The sequence below is a fragment of the Leptonychotes weddellii genome, chromosome 7 (genome assembly GCF_054177405.1).
Source record: "Leptonychotes weddellii isolate Sample4059 chromosome 7, ASM5417740v2, whole genome shotgun sequence".
Classification (NCBI taxonomy): domain Eukaryota; kingdom Metazoa; phylum Chordata; class Mammalia; order Carnivora; family Phocidae; genus Leptonychotes; species Leptonychotes weddellii.
This window is the reverse complement of record NC_138375.1, coordinates 9,995,553-10,015,623: the sequence shown is the minus strand read 5'-3', so window position 1 is coordinate 10,015,623 and position 20,071 is coordinate 9,995,553. Positions and strand designations below refer to the sequence as shown.

Genomic DNA, 20,071 nt, shown 5'->3' with positions numbered 1-20,071 from the left:
GAAACCTGGGTTGAAAAAGGGTTTAGGTTTGGTAAAATGTGAAGATACGAAAAAAGAGGGGATTATATGGCAAAATGATACTTACATATAATTGGATATGTCACTAAATATGCTTCTAAAGATTTCAGATTTCTCAGTCAAATTATCCATCCATTAAAGAGAATACAGGGCAAGGGTTCTGAGCACTGGCTTTGCAAGAATAATCATCAATGACAGTTCTTTAAAATACAGATGATGGGGTCATACCCCAATCCTTCCAAATTAGAATCTCTGGGCCGGGGGTGAGGGGGTAAGATTCAGAAGTTGGTTTTTGTTTTTGCTTTTGTTTTTAGAAGTACCACAATAGGTCCAGATTTGGTAACTACAGATACAGCGGCAAGCTCCAAGTAAAAAAGTATTTCTGTGATTTTCCCCAAATGCTTCACATTCACAAAGGCTTTTAAAAAATACTTCTACACGACTAGCTAATGAATATTTAGACTTTGCTATTTATGAAATAAGCTTCTATTATGTTCTATGTTGAGGATGAATAAGGTTCTCACATTAATGCTACACTTACCTAATTTTATTTTGTTAAAGTAGGCTCCATACCCAGCATGGAGCCCAATATGGGGCTTGAGCTCACGTCTGTGAGATCAAGACCTGAGCTGTGATCAACAGTCGGACGCTCAACCGACTGAGCCACCCAGGCGCCCCTTACCTAATTTTTTTATATGCTTTTAAATATGCAGTTTCTTCTCACGAATCGTTAGCAAGACTCACAAAGAATCAGACTGGGAGTGTTGAGAGCAGTACAAGGCAACTCTAGGGAGTTACTAGAGGCAGACGGGTGGAGAAACTGTGTTCACTGGTATCCTGGGAGCCAAGCTGATTAATTGGCCCTGTGTATGACAGTCTTTTTGATTCCATCAACTCAAAAGGGCTATGTTCTGTTTTTGTTGCTGTGGCACCCTGGTAAATTCATGAATTGATGAATAATTTGGAATCAACATTTTATTGCTTCTGTTCAGTGTCTAAGAATGAGCTGATCCCTTGAGGCTGAGGGAACTTGCGTCAGCTTTAGAGAATAGTGTGTGTTAGTGGTATTTTGTTAGAGATCACATGCACTTTTCTAAAGTGGGTTCCCCAAATTACTAAATTCCCCATTTTCTGGGGTGTTCTTTGATATTTTTTGACATTGGTTATTAATTAAATTAGAAGAAATAAAAGGAAACAACTAACTTGATAAATCTTTTATCCCATTTAAAACAATGTGGGTATGGATTTCCTTTGTTCATCTTTTATTCCTTTTTCTTTTCCTAAATTATTTCTCTATATATGCCTCCTCATTTTCTTCTAGTATGTTTTAATTAAGAGCTTAAGACTTTTTTTCCATCTTGGCTTCAAGACCTGAGCACATGTATAGGGTGGTGATAGAACATGTGCATTTGAATTCTGTCCTTGGCACTCACCAGCTGTGGGATCCTGGGCACATTACTTCCACCGTTTGGGCCTTGGTTTTCCCATCTGTAAAAGGAAGATAATAATAACTCCTACCTCATAGTGTTATTTTGAGCATTACATGAATTAATGCATGGAAGCCCGGTTAGTAAGGCCTGGCACATCCTATATGCAGTATTATCATTAATTAATATTTAAAAAATTTTTGTCCCAAAATGGCCATTCTCCTGGTGTGCTAGTAAACTTATTAATGCATTAATCTGTAAATGAACAGGGTTTCCTTAAGAAATGCTCCCCTCAAGAAGCTGAAATTCTTCGTCAGCTCTACGGCAAGTCTTTTCCTGACCTGTATCGCTTCAGTATCCAGAACTTAGAATACAAGATGGAGATGCTTGAGGCTTTTGTAATCATGCAGAGCATTAACATGCTTCAAGGGCTGATCCCTCCAAAGGTAAATTGCTCAAATTTCTAGAAATTTCTCTCTTATTAACAGAGCCATGTTGTGCAGAGAGTACAATATTTGAAATTGGTTCTGTTAGGCCTGTGGTTGGGGTGGGGGATGTTTTAAACGTGCACATGCATCTTTTGCATTTTTCTCATTTCTGTTTTCACCAAGGAAGCCATCGGTTTATAATTTAGTGGCAAGTTCACTGTCATCTAATAAGCATCCAGATTTATTTTGGAGACCAGCTTGGTATTCCTCGAGATCAATTCTGTATTTTTTCCCAGTTTCATTCATCTTTCCCTTGTTCTTGTCTTGGGGAAAACTGTTGTCCCTTTCACATCTTTGTTATTTTCATTGAAACCTCCAAGTAAAATGTCAGTTCGAGAAGCAAGCATTGAAACAGCAAGTTTCTTTTGTGCTCAGGAGCAAGGTGTGGAGGTCACACCAGAGCACCTGGGGAGACTGTACGTCTTCTCCCTGATGTGGAGCGTCGGTGCCCTGCTCGAACTGGAGGGCCGACGCCGGCTGGAGCACTGGCTGTGTTCTCAGGAAGCCTTGACCTTGGATTTGCCGCCTCTGGAGGGGACGGAGGACACCATGTTTGACTATTACGTCTCGTCCACTGGTGAGGATCCTTGCTTCCATGGACTCATACACAACACATGGGAACAGTTTTTTTCCACTGGCCAATATTTACATAAATTTTATTTTTTCTAAATGGTAATTAAAACACTTGGCTGTAAAATTGAAATGGAAATTTTCATGTGTGAAGAAACCTAATTGTTTCTTTTTCGAAATTTTATTTCATTTGTGTTCCAAAAGCACATCTTCCCCTTGTTAAGTATATTGTTTACTGAACTTTTAATGAATTAAAAACAAAGTAGGGGGACACCTGGGTGGCTTAGTCAGTTAAGCATATGACTCTTGATTTCAGCTCAGTGGGAAGTCTGCTTGAGGATTCTCTCTCTCCATCTCCCTCTGCCCTACCCCCCCCCACTTGTGCACTCTCTCTCTTTCTAAAATAAATAAATCAATCTAAAAATAAAAATTAGAGAAAAATCTCCAAATCAGATCTGTTTCAGCCATTTATATAATCAGGAATTTACATAAAAATTACAAAGTGTGAAGTATATTTTTACCAAATACGTGTTTATCTATACATTTGTATCTATCTATATATACCTCAAGTTTATTTATATGTGCATACATATATGTATAAAGTACATACAAAGTATATATATATACAATATTTATATCTTTTATTTTTGATTTATAATTAAGGAAGTGTGTAATGAAAAGCTTGTGATATTAGATATTTTAAATGGTCTTAGGTACATACTACTATCACTGTATTCTTAACTTTTATACAGACATAATTGAAAACTGACATATTTAAAAAGAAAATTCCAGGATTCTTCTTCATATTTCCTAATAATAACACTTTGGAATTGTTCCTTGGGAAATTTTGACTCGGCTAACACATACTTAAATAGTACTTAGATCTGTGGTTCTAATGATCTTCATTTTATGGGGAGTTTTTGAAAGATGGCTTCATGAGATGTCAAGGACGTGTGGTTGTTCCGGTCAGGACTTCAGTTATTTATGGGCATGTGAGATTGTACATGTTCTCTGTTCGTCTCAGGTGAATGGAGGCACTGGACCACGTGCACTGTGGAATATGTGTATCCATCTGACATCACCCCAGAATATGGCTCCATCCTGGTGCCAAATGTTGACAACGTGAGGACTGACTTTCTAATTAAAACCATCGCCAAACAGGGCAAGGTGTGGCTCTTTGACTTTTATTGACAATAGCATATTTTAAAATGTCGCTTGAAAACACAAGGCATCTTGCATTTATCTTAGTATGTTTTGGGTTGCTGTTTCGAGTAAATGAAAGTATTACCCAAATTAATATGCTTCTTTTATTATTCTCGAGTAACAGTGTTAAGAGTTGAATAGTTCCAGTGCATGATCAAGTAATTATTTCTCACACAGTAGTTGAGAGAAAGTGAACTTGGACTTGTTTGTCCAAAGAGAAATCCTCCTCTTCCGATGGCTGTGTTAGTTTGCTGGGGCCGCCGTAACAAATCACCACAGACTGAGTGGTTTAAACAGCAGACATTTCTTTCCCTCCAGTTCTGGAGGCTTGGAGTCCACGATGAAGGTGTTGGCAGGTTTGATTGCCTGTGGTCTCTGTCCTTGGCTTGCAGGTGGCTGCCTTCTCACCGTGTCCCCCCATACTCTTTATGCCTGTGACTCCATCCCTGCTGTTCCTTTGTGTACGTGTATCCAGATTTCGTCCTCTTACATGAATACCAGTAAGATTGAACTAGGGCCCACCCAAATGGCCTCATTTTCACCTGATCATCATCTCTCTAAAGATCCTATCTCCAGATACAGTCACATTCTCAAGTACTGGGTGTTAGAGCCTCAACATGTGAATTTTCGACTTGGGGGTGGGGGGCACACTATTGAGCTCATGCTCATTGTATTGCATTCCTTGGATTTCTTTCTCAATGTCTCTCTTAGGCTGTGCTGCTAATTGGTGAGCAAGGAACAGCTAAAACAGTCATTATCAAAGGATTTATGTCAAAATACGATTCTGAAAGTCACATGATCAAGAGTTTGAATTTTTCTTCTGCAACCACCCCACTGATGTTTCAGGTACTGGCTCTTTGTTATGGTTCGTTAAGACCAAGTTTGTGATCAGCTTTGGTGGCTCAGCTCTCTTCACTATTCTGCCTGTGCCCATGAGCTTCGTCTGCACTTTCCCAGCCATGAGTGTACCTGCCATTATTCTCCTGCAGTAGAATCTCTCCCTAGTTGGATTATACTATATAACCTTAAATGGTGGAGCAATAAAAAGCTTATACTGGGTGTTAAAAGCCTCAGTAGTGTTAAAAATATCTAGCAAAGCCTGCGAACATGTAAAATCCCAAACTGACAGGGGTATCATTTATTCTTGCATCCAAACCTGCCTGCTGTCCCTACCATCTGCTTTTCTGTGGGGGTTAGTATTTTTCTAGGCTTTAGGCTAGACACATGGGTCATCTTCGATGGGTCTCTCTTGAATCGAGGGCTGTTAGTGTCGCTAAAGAAATCGTTTTCACATCTCCTTCTTTCTCTTTGTTCTCCCTGTCCACCTCTGCCTAATTGACATTTTCAGGATCCACACCAGGGTATTAGCCTAGAAAGACCCCCAGCTGGTCCAGTCTAATTCTCTTCCAGTCTTGCTTTCATTCCTCTTCCAGTCTCTGGTTCTGATATTGCCAATTTATCTTCTTGTTCCCTGACTGAACATTCCACAATGACTCCTATCAGCAATTGCAGGAATAAATCTTAGAGCTAGCACATTGAAGATTTTACTCTATCATATCATTGGGGAGTAACAACAACAACAACAACAACAACAAAATCCCGCAAATTTGCTCTGATTTTGTCAGTGGAACTGCCAACAATGACCTGGGTTTGCAGTGGTGGGCTCGTTGTTTGCTCTTGTTCCTAAGTTGTCTAAGACGCTGTTGACACTGGGGAGGGAATCCTGTGTGTCCCCTCATGCTTCAGTTGTTTTCAAGTCACCTCTCATATCTGCTAGAACATTAACACATTAATAAAAAGGACACATTTCATACATTGAAAATGGAAGGGAAATTTTTAGGAGAATCCCAACCCAAAGAACTTTGCTCTTGATTAACTTTGTTGTTCTTTAGCTGTTGGAATGAAAATATCAAAGAGCAATGAAAATAGTTGACAGCATGGCTACACCGTGACTTCATATCACTTAATGTAATTGGTGACTGCAGAGTGCCAATAAGCTAAGACCATTGATTGAGTTTCTAAATAAGACTGTCAGCTACATTGTGCTCCTCTGTTAGAGATGGAATTTCCAATACTGGCTAGCCTTCTATCAAACGAACGCCATTGACAGTGTGGTGATGCGAAGGAAGGTGTAAATGGAAGGTCAACCTCAAATTGCAGACACTCAGCTGTGGTATTTTTGTGTTTGGGGGAGAGCACCTTAAATTATCCTAAGCTGTCAGGATGCTAACATTTTACACATTCCTTTGTTACCAGCATTAGCCACATTCCTTTGATACTGTTTCACATTTAAAGAACTTTTGTTAGTTTTACTCTAGGAGAACATCCTCTTAAAGGTTATAATTTTAACTTTATTGGTGGATGCAGGTTTTAAAACCTTAAATCAAAGTGCAATATTTTTTTTCCCCCTTTATGTTGGGTAATTATCTAGCTATTCACATTTCTTGAGACTGGATTACATCTTTAGGTTTGTAATGCAATTCTGGCAGTAACAACCTGGACTTACTAAAGACTTCACAGGTGAAGGACTCAACGCCCCCACAAGCCTTCCCTCACTTCAGATATCAGCCCCATGCCTGGGTTTCCAGGCCACCAGCACTTCTGAAGAACTGACTAGAAATTTAGCGGCTCCTATGACTCTCAGTTTCCATAATTCACCAGAACGACTCTCAGAATTTAGGAAAGTGCTGTGCTAATGGTTATGGTTTTATTACAAAAGATATGACTCAGGATCAGCCAAAAGAAGAGATGCAGTAAAGTCAATGGTTGGGAGGGTCCTGACTGTAAACATTCTGTGTCCTCAGAATGCATTATCCTCCAGGCACTTCAGTGTATATCCCCAACCAGGGGGCTCACCTGAACTACAATCTCCAGAGCTTTTATTGGGTTTTATTACATAGGTATGATTGATTGAATCATTGGCCATGTGCTTGAACTCAATCCCAAGCCCCCTCCCTTCCTAAAAGGCCAGTTGATACCATGTGGTTCAAATCCCCAACCCTCAAATCACATGGTTGGTCTTTCTGGCAAGAGTAGTCTGAGAGACTAACAAAGAAAACCCTATTACTCAGGAAATTCCAGGTGTTTAAAGGCTCCCTCCTAGGAACCAGGGACAAAGGCCAGCCACATTATTTAGTATGTAAGAAGACCTTGTCACTGTATTTTTATTAGTAACTCTTGGTGTTTTTATTAGTAACTCTTGGTAACCTAAAGTACTCCTTTAAGGTGGTAAGGATCTGTAGGCTATGTTTCTTTAACAAGGGACATTTATTAATTTCCTGGAAAAAGGCATATTTTATCTAGAAAGCAACTTGTTGACGTAAAAATTCATAAACTATGTAATAAATTTCTAGAAGTCATACCACATTGAAATATAATAATTAGGATAACAATAAAGCAGGCTTTCAAAACACAAAAATCTGTATTCTTTAGGATCCCATTATCTGATTCACAAGTACATTAGCCCAATTCCTTCCTACGCTGGTGTGAAGGTGACATTGACACTTTACTGTTTCTTTTTCCTCTCAGAAGCATCATAGGATCATGTACTCTGTTTAGTGCCTATTTGGACTGCTGAGTATCCAAGCTTTCTATTAAGCTAGACTCATTAGTTTTAGAAAGCTTTCAATTAGCCAAACCGCTGGAATTAACTTTCTCACTGTAATTTTCAGCTGTTCATGCTGAAGTGAGTTCTGTTGGAGATGAGCATTTGTCTCACGATCTCCCACTTAACTGGATCTACACGAAACTGAAATTGTAGATGTGAAGACAGATACTGTGCGTCCCGTCTGTGGTACCAGGATGGCATATAGTCCAGTCAAGGCCACACGTCTGTTTTTTGACTGTTTTCATTTGGGGTTCTTTTGTTTTTCCCATGGGGTCACATTCAGATTTTTCATCAGCAGGATGACTGACCGTATGTCCCTCTTTGTCTGGGGATAGTCTAGCTTAATTCCATTGTCTTGAACTAATAATATTAATGGCATCTCTGTCACTATCAAAAGTGTGTAGTTTGGGCAAAAATTGTATGGTCATCTTATTGTTTTGGCTAAGGGAATTCAGTTGGTCTTTTAGAGAGAGATCTCAATTTTTTTCCAAAACAAATATTATTTTAAGGGTTTTCCCCCCTATTTTTAAAATTTTTATTAACACATAATGTGTTATTTGTTTCAGGGGTACAGGTCTGTGATTCATCAGTCTTACACAATACACAGTGCTCACCATAGCACATACCCTCCCCAATGTCCATCACCCAGCCACACCACCCCTCCCACCCCCCTCCACTCCAGCAACCCTCAGTTTGTTTCCTGAGATTAAGAGTCTCTTATGGTTTGTCTCTGTCTCTGGTTTCATCTTGTTCCCCCCTTCCCCCATTTTTGAAAGTAATCTATACATATCTTAAAAAATGTAAACAATACAGAAAGATAAGAAGAAAGTTTCTCTACAGAATTTTTGAAGATTTATCTTTTCTAAAAATAATCTTAAAGTGTTTTGAATATAACCATCTTACAAATGGTTGCATAGCAATAAGTTTTGTTTTTTAAAAAATGAGAATCATAGAGCCTTGAAAGAAATTCCAAGACTCAGAGCCACTTTTCCAAATGAAATCTTATGCAGAAGACTAAGCTATAAAACAGGTAACCATAGATTTGCTTTGGTGGAATTGGGCTGGGCTCCTGAAATCCTTCCCAACTTTATCCTTGCTTCCTTCAGGGGCCCCTATGATTGCATAGAACTCAGAATTCTGACTCCTCAGAGCATAGTTTGAAGACTAGTTTCCAGAGAAGAATCATAGGCGATTATACGTGAATGTATTTTTCCATGGTAAAGCTCTCTAAAAATGTCAGGTTTTATTGTTACTATTAATGCAGTCAGGTGGAGGGAGATCAAGTCCTTATTTGTGTTCACACAGTTAGTTGGTACCAGAACCTGGTGAAAAACCAGGTCCCCATATGTTTTGCTGTTCACTCATATGCCTCCTTCCAATGACTTTTCTTTATCCACATTAATATTCAAATGACTGATTTATCACTTAGTGCAATTGTTTTATATGCTACTGTATTTTCATATTGTTTTACTTTTAAACGTGCTGTTGAGCATTTTAAACTTTACTAATGTAAGACTGTTTTCATTTGGTTTAGTAACTTATAATACAAGGGGAAGATCTTACTTAGGCAGTAGATGTCTTAATAAAGAACATAAGCTCTCCATTTTTATCTTTTAGCTAAATAGCTGATACATAGAGGCCTAAAATTAAGCATATTTTATATTTTAATTAATTATTTTAAAGAGCAGAAGGAAACTTTTATTATTCTGAGTTCTAAGGTATTGTAAACATGAAATAAAAACAGGATACTATAAAAAAATAAACATTTAGAAAACCAAAGAGAAGTTATACAAATATCCTATATTTTCTTATAATACCTTTCTGGTTTACTTTTTACATTTGTATCTCAAAATATTTCAATTTAATTAGGTGTAATATGTATGAAAATGATTTAAATGCTGACATATAGAGATAGGTATAGTAATAATAAAATATCTTTCATTTTTATAATGCATTAAGCTCATTAAGTGCTTTCACATATATCATTTATGGATAATACTCTCTTGTATATATACACACATACATATATATGTATTTGTGATTTAAATAACTTTATATACACTCCCACTTGTGACCATGCAGGTTACGCAGATCTGTGATATGTCCTATTCACAGAGACAGTGGTGTGAATGGTAAACCCCAAAACTGGGCAGTGCACAACCTCCTCAACTGCACATGGCCCTTTCAATAGCCCTTCCAATGAGGTGTTCCTCCCTCTGTGTGGTTGGGGAATCAGACGTATACACAGTCAAGTATAACAGGTGTGATAAATGCTGGTTATGGTGTAATCTAAGTATTGTAGAGCCCAGAGGAGGAAGGGAGTAGTCCCTTTAGGGGATTACAGAAATCAATGTAATGAAAGAGTTGACATTACTTGAAGAAATTCCATATTTATATTATATTAATATTATATTTTTTTAGGAATTATAGAGGCTGAATTGTCTACTAAGAAATTAACTCAGAAAATTTGTTATCTCTAGTTTTAGGGCTCCCAGCTTAGAATGGACAAGGGCAGCTTTCCTTATCTCCATTCCCGAGTCTGTCTGGATTTCTAACCTCCTAGTTTTTATTTCTTAAAATGCCACTGTCACAGCTTGGGTTAACTTTGATATGCCATGTGAGTGTGAGATAGGCAGACGAGAAAATCAGAATCTTCTCTAGGTTCCATACATTGCTTAAGATGATGTCATGCGGACTACTGTTCTCTGATTTCAGAGTAAAGTTTTTGTTTATTCTTAGAGAACAGCATAAACCGCCCTTAGTTCAGGTCCTTGCTAGAGATCTCAATTTTATTAATCAATGGCTGAGTTGAGATAAACAACATTTATGGATGGTCATTCATCTGAATCAATATTTGACAAATTGTGTTTGGCTGACGCTAATCGTGAGAGATTTTTTGGCTCAGAAGTGGCTACTCTAGGAATATGTAAATAAGGATCTCATAATGCACATTAGTCTGTAAGCTGAGCATCACTTTATGGTGTGTGTTTTATTGCTAACTGAATATGAATGAATGAAGACTACGAGGGACCAGAACAAAGAGACTGAGGAGTGTTTAGAGGTGAGACTGGATGTGTAAGTAGGGACATTATGGAGTTCTTTGTAAGTTGTTCCTGGGGAACCAGTGGAGTGGCGTGGGGTTCCACTGCCCTTCAGAAGGTTCATTCTGGCTGCAGAGGGGAGGAAAAGATGGAAGAGGTACGGGTGTCCTCAGAGAGACCCAGGAGGAGAGGGAGGTTGGGCTGGACCAGGTAACAAAAGGCAGCATGGAAGTAGCATGAGGATGGGTTCAAGTTGTGATCAGGAAGCACAACTGTTGTTGGCTGGATACATGTGGTTGGAAGAGAGGGACAGAAGAGAGAGAAGAAAGTTACAGATGACCCCCAGGTTTCTTTTCCTCATTTACTATATCAAATATACGTTTTTAAAGATTTATTTATTTCAGAGAGGGAGAGAGAAAGAGAGAATGCAAGAGCAGGGGCAAGTGCAGGGGAAGAGAATCCTCAAGCAGACTCCGCACTGAGCATGGAGCCTGACTCGGGGCTTGATGTCATGACCCTGAGATCATGACCTGAACTGAAACCAATAGTCGGATGCTTACCCGACTGAGCCACCCAGGCATCCCTGTATCAAATATTTATAAATAAGTGCAGTGTGCCAGATACCTTTCTAGACACTGAGGATGCAGTGATGAGCAAGATAAACAAGATGCCTTCCCTTTTTACATTCTGGTAGGAGAGACAGACAATACTCAGAGGAAAAAAAACCACCTATTTTTGTTAACTGGACTGTGGTTATCTCACCTAAAACAGTGGATGGTGGTCTCCCCCAGATGAAGGAGATCAGAGAGAGTGTGGGTGGCAGAACACTACAAAGATTATCAGTAGTTCTTCAGACTGACTTTTTTTTGGGGGGGGAGACAGAAAATTCTGGATAAAATTACAAATCACACAATATAGATAGTGTATATGATTTTTTAAGAAGTTTCCAGGACTTACTGGAGGAGGCAGCACTGAAGGGGGGGGAGCAGTTTAAGAGGTCATGGTATTAATTCCCATTAATTCCCAGGACAAATAACAGTCCTCAGGCATGTCACTCTTCAGGGAGGAGATACATTCAATAGCAATATTGAAATTATGAGAGAAAGGATGTATTGATGTTAGATGGGTAAGGGTTTGGATGGGGCAATTGGGTCATTGATGCCATTCCCCAAAATGAGCACCCAGCAGGGAGTACAGACTTTGGGGTAAGAAGCATTTATGTTTGGATATGTTGATTTTGTGATGCTATGGATCATCCATGTGGGGAAGTCCAGCTGGAGAGACCAGTCACATATATGGTTTTCCCGAACAGTTCCCAATAGATAAATGATGGAGTAGAACCTGCAGTTATTATATTTCAGGCCTTTAGAAGGTGTCCCCAAACTTCAAATTATGCATTAGATAATGACTTAATGGGTAGCAATTCTAAAAACAGAAAGGTCTCATCTCCAGGGTCACAAGCTATTTCATTTTACTCCCTCCCTTGTTTTTGTTTTTGTCCCCTTAGCTCTTTTATGGCATATATAGCTTACTAGTAATTTCCCTCTTATTTCAAAAAAAAAAAAAGAATAGGGTCACAATGAAGGGGAAGCAAGTGCAGGTATGGGGCTATTACTTCATATTATCCCACGTATGGCCTTTTAGCTCTTAGATGGCCCCCAAGACATAAAATCTTCATGTGCTGTGAGTTCTCATTAATAGACAAGGGAATGTCTGGAAGGCTCTAGCTTGCTTTAGGGAGGTGTCAGGAGATTATTAATTGCCTTATGCATTTAAATTCATTGAAAAGCAGAGCTAAATTTAGCCTAGTACATTACTTTAAACAGCTTGCTTTTATATCAGGGGAATAGAAAATTCTTTTTGGCATTGAACTGTTGTCCTGAGAGATTTATTTTGTAATTGAATGAGTTGTGATATATTTATATATCTTTATATTTGGAAATGGTGAAAAAATTTCGTATCTCTTGCCATTATTCATTAAAATGGTGATGGAAAATTATAACTTGAAATTACCAACTGCAAAAATTTCCAAGGACAAATATATAGATTTTTGCTTATATGTGGCCTTATTTTGTGGTTGTATCTTGGATTACTAAAGTCATTTTTAACTGATTTGCTTTTTATCATGAAATAACTAAGCTTTTTTTTGGATAGGAGAAGAATGCATTTTATTGCAATAAACTGCTGCTTTCTCCTACATTTATACATCATCTTTAACATGACTTAAAATCATGAATCAGTAGATTACTACAGTGGTAGGAATGGAATGAGGCCTTTGAGACTGAGTTTCTAGAGCGTGAGAACCATGAAGGCTTTTCTGTTTTCTTTGTGGTGTTTGCTCTGGTTACTCAGTTCATGCATTTTGAATGACCGGTTGATTTCCAAGCCTCATGGTACTAACATGGAAATGATCATACCGTGATCAATAGTCTGGGCTCCCCCCCCGCCGAATCTTCCTCTTACCTCTTCCAATGCTCCTTCCATCAGTTTTTCTTTAAATTGAGGAATAGTTGACCTATAATGTTACATTAGTTTAATCAGTTGTAAAGTTCTTTTTCATATTGCTAGGGAAGTTTTTGTTTTTGTTTTTTAATAGAGCACAGTGTAGTCTTCTTTACCACCTAAACTCAGAATGGAGAGATGAGAAAGACACGTGGGTGTAATTTGCAGTTTTGTCTCAGGGGCTGAGAGGTGATTCATTCTGATTCCTTCAGCCCTAAAGCACTGTATCTGGATTGTGTTTGGCTCACTGGCAGCCTTCTCAATGGAAAGCAAGCAGTCTTCCAGTTGTGGCAGGCTGTGTGGCTCTGAGTACAGACCTAAGAAGCTTCTTGGGCAGTACAGGGAAACTGTGGAAGGGCTAAATTATTCTTTGAATAATGGGGCTGCAGGATAGAGTATCATCAATGTAGGAACAATAAGATAAAAATCTGTAGAAATGGACCAAGGAGTCCCATCCCACTCAAAATGTACAGTAATTAGAATTCCATTTACTCCTAAATTAAAGCAGATTTTCAAGGGGAAAGAGGAAGATGGGGGTGGGTACCCAGACTATTGATCACCGTATGATCATTTCCATGTGAGTACCATGTGGCTTGGAAATCAACTGCATGAACTGCATGAATCAAAACGCATGAACTGAGTAAACTTTTCAAAGATTAACATTATGGCAAGATAATTTAGGTACTTCATGCCCTGATTTCCAGAACTAAAAAGAGTTTTGGGGTTGTTTGTAATTCCCATCAATTCCAATGTTCCTAGATTTTAAAAATAATTTACCGTGTCTTAGAGGATATTTTCACAAATCTTTCTGTTGGCTTTCTTGTTTCACAGAGGACAATAGAGAGCTATGTGGATAAGCGTATGGGTACAACATATGGTCCTCCTGCAGGAAAGAAGATGACTGTTTTTATTGATGATGTGAATATGCCAATAATCAATGAGTGGGGAGATCAGGTATATTGATCCTATCACATGCTTCATTTCAATTCAACATTGATTTACTCTTTGAGGAGTAAATGTTTTCCCACTTTTTTCAATATGCAGTTCCTTAGTTCCAATAAAGTCTATTATTTGGAAACACTCGAGTTAGTTTCTGGGATGTAAAGGAGTGACCTTTTAATTATGAAAGTTGTCTTTCTTAGGTTACTAATGAGATAGTACGACAGCTGATGGAACAGAATGGATTTTATAACCTAGAGAAGCCTGGGGAGTTTACCAGCATCGTGGATATCCAGTTTTTGGCAGCCATGATCCATCCTGGGGGTGGACGCAATGATATACCGCAAAGACTCAAGAGGCAGTTCTCTATATTTAACTGCACATTGCCTTCTGATGCTTCCATGGACAAGATCTTTGGTAAAATGGTGACAGTGGGGCATGGGGAGGGAAGAACATCTGCTTGCAGTCCAATGAGAAAATATCCACCCAGAGGTCAACACAGAAGGGGCATTGGGTGGCTCCTGAGTCTTTTACCCTCATCACTCTCCAGTTGTGTTTATATCGGGATTTTGTTTCCATAAGGATTTGTGATATCCTGAATTGGGTGCCTAGGCAGATCTTTTCTACCTTTGTTTTTCTTGAAGTAACTGTTGCTAGCTTCTTAGGCAAGGAGGTTAAACATTAAATGAACAAGGACATGATGAGATTGTTTCCTCATAGATATACCTATATGAGGTCAGAATTGATAGAATACCATGCCAAAAGTTTATGTAACTGGTACTTTAACCAAGCCCTATAATGATTTTAGCCAAAGAAATAATTTTGCCTATAGCAGAAATTATCCAGTGTCTGATCTTCAGAGTAATTTGTAGGATTGAAATAAGTTATTGATTGGTTAAATAGGTAGTATTTCAGAAATAATATCATTGAAGAAACACTAGCCCAGTAGATAACTATGATGGTTTGAGTAATGAAAAGAGTTTACAGTTGATTTTGTAGTTACTCTTTGCAGAAAAAGAGTGTAAAGTTATGTACGCATTGTATTAGGTATTAATTTACCACTTCTGAAGCTGCTACTGAGAGAAAACTCATTAGGATTACCCTAATTAATTTCTGGCAGACTAAAATGTCATCTCAGCACCCTGGGATAGTGGAGTATGGCAGTATCTGCCTTCCATCGTGGCAGTGGACAGAAGTTTGGAAGCCAAATGATATGTGAATGATCTAAACCTGGGAAAAGTACAATGATCCAGAAAAAAATGACTATTATCAATTTTAATTATTCTTTTTGCCTAGAAAGTTTTACATATAAAGTAAATTAAAATATCTTATAATGCATGGAAGGCAACAACAGAATGGAGAAATCTTAAGGGTTCATGAAACCTCCTTTTTTCTTATTTCTTTATAAGGCAACTGTATGTATTTAACATCACTCACTTGGTAATATTGAATTTTTCAGCTAGAGCTTTCAGGAGTCTTTCTTAATCAACCTTTCAGTATTTAAATGCTAACTGACTTGAACCTGTATCTATTTTTTAGATTTAAAAAAATAAGAGAACATCAATATAAATTTCTTTGGTATGTGGCCGTCTATTAAAATGTGTATAATATTTGTGCCAACTCTACATTATAATGGTTTTCATTTTAATTTCACTGACTTGAACCATCACGGAAAATGTGATGACTTTTTTTCCTCTTTCAGGTGTTATTGGGAGAGGCTACTACTGTGCTCAGAGGGGCTTCTCAGAAGACGTGAGAGATTCGGTGATGAAACTGGTTCCCCTCACACGCCGACTGTGGCAGATGACCAAGATTAAAATGCTCCCTACACCTGCAAAATTCCATTACATATTTAACCTTCGAGATCTTTCCAGGATCTGGCAGGGCATGCTGAACACCACCTCAGAGGTTATCAGGGAACCGGATGTAAGTGATATATAGGAGGGAGACAGATGGCATCGTTATTTATCCTATGCCCTAAATATTACTCGTAATGTAGTTTTTAGTGGAATGATGAAAGATTTTGGAATGTTTCAGCATGGATATTCTTTTTTTTTTTTTTGCTACTTTTCAACTAATATAAATAAGGGAGAAGTATGTCAGAAAATTTCTTTTAAAAAATTCCAATTAAATTAAATTTATGTTTAAGGAAATAGTATACACAATTATTTTCTAATGCATGGAATAAAGGAAACAATGGATCTTATTTTCCCGTTATAAGATATCTTCCTTATACTAAATAATGGAAAAAATCATTCTTGATTTTGTTACATAATAGTCTTCATATTTTAAACTTGACATTTTAACTTTAAAAAAGTAATTATCTTTATAAACATTCAAAGTTGAAGAGACCATTTTGTTGTTAATAATCCTCAATCTTTCTAAGTAACTAGATGTGCTGAAAGAATTTTGCTTATTGGTATAATTGAAAAGAGGCAGAAAAGTAGAAAGTTCATTTGGCTGAAAAATGAGCATTTTTACACACACTTGAATATAAAAGTTCCTAGCATTAAAAGAATTCCCTTCAAACTAGAAACCTTATGGAAAAATCCAGTATGTTTTTTTTTCCCCCAAAGCATGGCTGGTGTGCTCAGGCTTAGGTAACCTTGGCTTCTCTTGTAGTTTTATGGAACCGAGGAGGTAGTTAAACAAGTGGGTTTTAGGGCCTTGTCCACATAAACACACAGGGTCAGCTGAGATATCCACCAAACTGTCACTAGACATATCAAGTAGTGACTATAAAAAACGCCAACTTTGCCCCAGATAACTCACAAAGTAGGTAATGACGCTGGCTGACTCCAAGACAGACATTTCGGGGAAAACTCACTGTCCTTGTTACAGAGAACAGAGAGTCATTTTAAGCAGCCGGGAACATTTTATCTTGATTTTTTCCCCTCAGATTTATTGACAAATTAATGGTAATGCAGAATGCATGTCCCCAATATTATTTTTTTGAGTAGCCATTTTTTGATGCTTACTTTAAATCTCCATAAATAGTTCCAGCAATCGTTGAATATATATTACTAAGTTCCTTTTATATTTTCGTAACCAAATAGCATTTTATCATTAGTAATCGAATGGCTTAAAAACCTCCTAACCAGCAAAATTCTAGCAAGTTAAGAAATTTCCATCAGTCTTTCAAATCAAATGAATTTGCTATACAAACAGGTGTCTAGAGCAGTTAATTTCCTCAACTTCCAGCTAACTTTGCACCTTGGATTATGTAGACTAGGTAGATTGCTTTGTTCAGATAACCCAGATTTTTAACACAAATTTCCTTCACATTGTGTTAAGTAGATATACCTTTGTAATATCTCCATTGTATACATGAGAACTATTTATATCCTACATTTTATATTACGCTCTGGCCACATGAATGTAGGTGTCTTATCCAAACATACTAATTTATCACAGACTTAAGACTTTTAAATAAAATATTACCTTGTTGGTTATTCAGAGTGGTTTTAGTAGTTTGTCTAGGGATATTTTCATTTTAATTTAAAGACTGAAAATGAATAGACACTACTCTCTATTTGATATACTTGAATGAGACCAATTTGAAATGAAGTTAAGTATGTTTTAACCTCAAGTTTTTAAAATGTAGCATCTTGGATCAGGAAGGATGGTGCTCTGTAATTCTGTCAACTTGATTCCCAACTGTGGCAAATAGAAATGAGTAACATATTTTAATTATACTTTCGACAGGAACTGTTACGGCTGTGGAAGCATGAGTGTAAACGTGTTATAGCTGATCGTTTCACGGTGTCCAGTGATGTGACCTGGTTTGATAAGGCTTTAGTAGGTTTAGTGGAGAAGGAGTTTGGTGAAGAGAAAAAACTCTTGGTGGATTGTGGAACTGATGCTTATTTTGTGGACTTCTTGAGGGACGCACCTGAAACTACAGGTAAACTATTGAGCGGAATTTGAAATTCCCCAAAGGGGTACCTGAAGACAGAATGTTCAGTTGAGGGATGTTGGATTTCTGTCTAGTAAGCTTCACTGAAACAAGCTGGAGACATTGTAGGTGCTCAGTAAATATAGACCGAGTGGATACTCCTGGAATTCAGAGATGAACCATTTTTATGCATATTAGTCTCGCACATTAAGGTAGATTTGGGAGGCAAGACAGGGTAGAAGAAAGTGCCCAGGACTTATAGCTGTCACACAGCGGTAGGTTTGAGGAAGGGATCTACCACATAGTAACTGGGCGAGTCTGTGAGCTTTCTTGAACCTCATTCTCCTCATTTATGAAAATGGAAATATTAATATATGTACCATAGGGCACTGTGGGGAATAAATGAAATGTTATCTGTAGAGTGGCTTGGCAGTCTGCCAAATGAAAGGTAGCAAAAATAATGATAATTATTATTCAGGTCATCCTGATTGTTAAAAATAGATAAACCTCAGATATCTGAGAAGACCATTGCCTATAATTGGGAAGAGATGGGCGACGTGCATATAAGCTTTCGTGGTTATGGTTCTATAAAAAATGGAGATGTATATTACTTTTCTTCTTATGAAAAGAAATAGTGCTCCAGTTACTTCTTTCCCTCAGAAATAACTGAGCTTAAGTAGAATATTTTCTTTCATTTAATTACCTCTTTTAATACTGAGGGTAAATTTTAAATTAATTTCCATATTTAAAAAGGCATACTTAAATTCATGCTATTTATATCTTCTAAATGGTTGAAAATGACCATGCAGCACCTTTCTAGATTTGATAAGGATGTATTTGATCTATCAAAAGTTTCCAAGCGACAGTTCCAAAAGGAGGTTTACTGCTGGCTATGCAGTTGGAGGGATTCTTCCACAGAAAGAAGCTGACACATTTTATTTTAAATGAGGTCACACACATACAAAAATCCTGTAAGTGTAAGAGCATTTAAAATTAGAATTTATGTATCTCATTTTCTCTAATTCAGAAGGATAAATAATTAGAATTTACGTATTTAGTTTCTTTTAATTCAGAAGGCTAAATTATTGAATGATGGTTTTCGAGGAGCAAAGCACAATTGCGTTTTTGGGGGGTGGTCATGTTGGAGGCAACAGCTAACCTTTTTTGACTTCAAAGCCCTTTGTTTCTCAAAGCTTGAGTTGAACATTTATGAAACACTGAAGGGACTATTGAAATTCAATTAGTGAGAGCTTTGCAAATAAGCCAATCTTCATGATTATGTTACATCAGTTTTCTTGCTTTGTCATAAAAAGGTTAATATGCTATTATATTAGGACAGGGTCAATTGAAAATAATTATGTACTGTTAGATTTGGAAGAGCCACTCACTCTTCTAGTACCCAGTGAATTTCTAAGTTGTTATTGGCATATTCAACTCATGTGTCACTTTTTTTCCTGTTACTGATGTTAACTGATGGAGAACTAATATATGCCCAATTTAGCTTTCTTTTAGCATTATGCTTTATATTCAAAGATGGAAAAGTGTTACACTGGTACATTATGTGTTTCTAATTTTTTAAAAAAGTATATTGATTTTAGTACATCTTTTCTCAGTGACATAATTCATTTATTTAGGAAATCATTATTCTACCCTCTACCTCCATTCCCCCAAATTCACTTCTGTCTTCACTACTAACTTGAAATTCCTGATTCATAGGAATTTCCTGAACAAATGCAATGACCTTTTCCTTTTTCTCTTATTAAAAAACCTTTTAAGTCTTGACCTCTCTAACTGATTCTGACATTAAATCCCTACTTTTTCGACCTTCATTTTGACCATTAAACGAATACCCCTGGAAGATTCCTTGAAATGCCAATACTCAGTTATGGATTTGGATTAAATTCAATATATATGACGTTATTTGAAATAGGCCCTTTCTAGACAGGAAAGAACTAAGACTAGGTAGGATCACAAGAATTCCAATGCTTTTACTATTGTTTGCTTACTTTTTTTTTTCTTTTAAAGATTTATTTATTTGCTTAAGAGAGAGAGAGTGAGAGAGAGGGAGTGCCTGCGAGTGGGGGGAGAGGCAGAGGGAGAGAGAGAATCTCAAGCAGACTCCCCGCTGAGCATGTAGCCCATGGAGGCTCCATCCTAGGACCCTGAGATCATGACCTGAGCTGAAATCAAGAGTCAAACACTCAACCAATGGAGCCACCCAGGCACCCCTGCTTTTCTTTTTTTTTAAATTTTATTATGTTATGTTAATCACCATACAATACATCATTGGTTTTTGATGTGGTGATCCACGATCCATTGTTTTCGTATAACACCCAGTGCTCCATGCAGTACGTGCCCTCCTTAATACCCATCACCAGGCT

The 20,071-nt window shown here is 37.5% G+C and overlaps 1 protein-coding gene across 5 annotated transcripts in view; it reads left to right on the top strand.

The window, feature by feature from the left end:
- DNAH5 (dynein axonemal heavy chain 5) overlaps positions 1-20,071 on the top strand; it is a 259,439-nt gene that overhangs the window by 154,655 nt on the left and 84,713 nt on the right. For all 5 annotated transcript variants that reach the window (XM_081825908.1, XM_081825907.1, XM_081825906.1 and 2 more), the window contains exons 44-51: positions 1,715-1,891; positions 2,309-2,510; positions 3,528-3,670; positions 4,418-4,552; positions 13,688-13,810; positions 13,999-14,212; positions 15,498-15,721; positions 17,501-17,699. In XM_081825908.1, the coding sequence (XP_081682034.1) occupies positions 1,715-1,891; positions 2,309-2,510; positions 3,528-3,670; positions 4,418-4,552; positions 13,688-13,810; positions 13,999-14,212; positions 15,498-15,721; positions 17,501-17,699 (1,417 nt within the window). The remainder of the gene's footprint in view (positions 1-1,714; positions 1,892-2,308; positions 2,511-3,527; positions 3,671-4,417; positions 4,553-13,687; positions 13,811-13,998; positions 14,213-15,497; positions 15,722-17,500; positions 17,700-20,071) is intronic.